This window comes from Plectropomus leopardus, unplaced genomic scaffold (assembly GCF_008729295.1).
Source record: "Plectropomus leopardus isolate mb unplaced genomic scaffold, YSFRI_Pleo_2.0 unplaced_scaffold19408, whole genome shotgun sequence".
Classification (NCBI taxonomy): domain Eukaryota; kingdom Metazoa; phylum Chordata; class Actinopteri; order Perciformes; family Serranidae; genus Plectropomus; species Plectropomus leopardus.
In genome coordinates, this window is record NW_024620950.1 from 1 (window position 1) to 1,380 (window position 1,380).

Below are 1,380 nucleotides of genomic sequence, written 5' to 3' on the forward strand. Positions count from 1 at the left end.
AAATGATTGTGAAAAGCAACTGAACACAGCACACGAAAACTGATGTCGATCCAGGTTTCAAAGGGTTAACGGAGGAGGAGGAGGAAGGAACCAATGACTGTCTGCTCAGACATCTAACTGCTGCTGGTGCCCCCTACAGGCTGTAGTGTTCATTACAGGTCAGATTACAGAGCCACAGTGTGGTTGATCCTGTGTGTGTGTGTGTGTGTGTGTGTGTGTGTTTCAGGTGGATATGAACTTCATGAAGAAGATTCCTCCCGGTGCAGAAGCCTCTAACGTCCTGGTTGGTGAAGTCGACTTCCTGGAGCGGCCAATCATCGCCTTCATCCGGCTCTCCCCCGCCATGCTGCTGACGGGCCTCACAGAGGTCCCGGTGCCCACCAGGTGAAAGACACACACACTTTAAAAAAAATATATATATTTTTTTTTTTTCCAGATATATCACAAAACAAAATAACAAATACAGCTTGAACGTAGTACTTCCTGTTTACAAAGCACTGGGATAATAACTTTACAGCCAGACCAACAAAAAAAACAAAAATGAAGCAAATTAAAAGTAATAAAGATAATTTTTTACTATTTTTTTTTTTGTAGCACTCTTGCACATAAAGCACTTTAAGATGCATTTTATGTATGAAAGGTTCTATTAAAAAATAAACTGAATCTAACAATGTGAATCTAAACTCAAAAATTCACACATGTGGAGCTTTAGGCTGAATCTCGCCACATTTTTCAGCCAAAAGTGGACTCTGATGTGGACATTTTGTCACTTGATAACAGCTGGTCATATGTGCATCACATCGTGACCCCTGTCTTGATTTATTTTGTATAAAACCTGATTTAATAAGCAGTTTATGCATATATTGGTTTGTATCTGCTGGATGTGTGAACAGGATCCTGGTTTTAATGTGGTTGGTAAAAAGCTTAATCTGCTGCCCCCATGTGGCCAAAATGCAATAGTTTAAACAGTAAAATATAAATATATATTTTTTTATTTATTTGCTGTTAATTTTGGTGACTTCGAACTAGAAGTTACAGAGACAAAACGTGTGTCTCTGTTGGATTTGTTGCTAACTGTCTTCCTGTCCGTCCAGGTTTCTTTTCCTGCTGCTCGGTCCGTTCGGAAAAGGTCCGCAGTACCACGAGATCGGACGCTCCATCGCCACTCTGATGACAGACGAGGTGAGACCGCAGAGAGATCATTTAAACTGCAACAGACTAAAGGCTGTAAAAAAACACATTTTTACAAATGTATGGCTGTTTTTTTTGACCATGTTTTGTTTAGTTGCTCATTGCCCTCTCCCAATGTTTTTGAAAAAATAAAACCAATTCAGCCAGGTTATAAAGGGTTCACGTAAAAATATTAAAATATACATATAT

General features: G+C 39.3%; 1 protein-coding gene across 1 annotated transcript; it reads left to right on the forward strand.

The window, feature by feature from the left end:
* Positions 1–226: 226 nt before the first annotated feature.
* On the forward strand, positions 227–1,182 carry LOC121965289 (sodium bicarbonate cotransporter 3-like; the record flags this gene model as incomplete). The annotated part of the gene is made up of 2 exons (XM_042515444.1): positions 227–384; positions 1,095–1,182. Coding segments are annotated over 2 exons (246 nt in total), but the record flags the coding sequence as incomplete, so codon positions are not given.
* Positions 1,183–1,380: the final 198 nt, after the last annotated feature.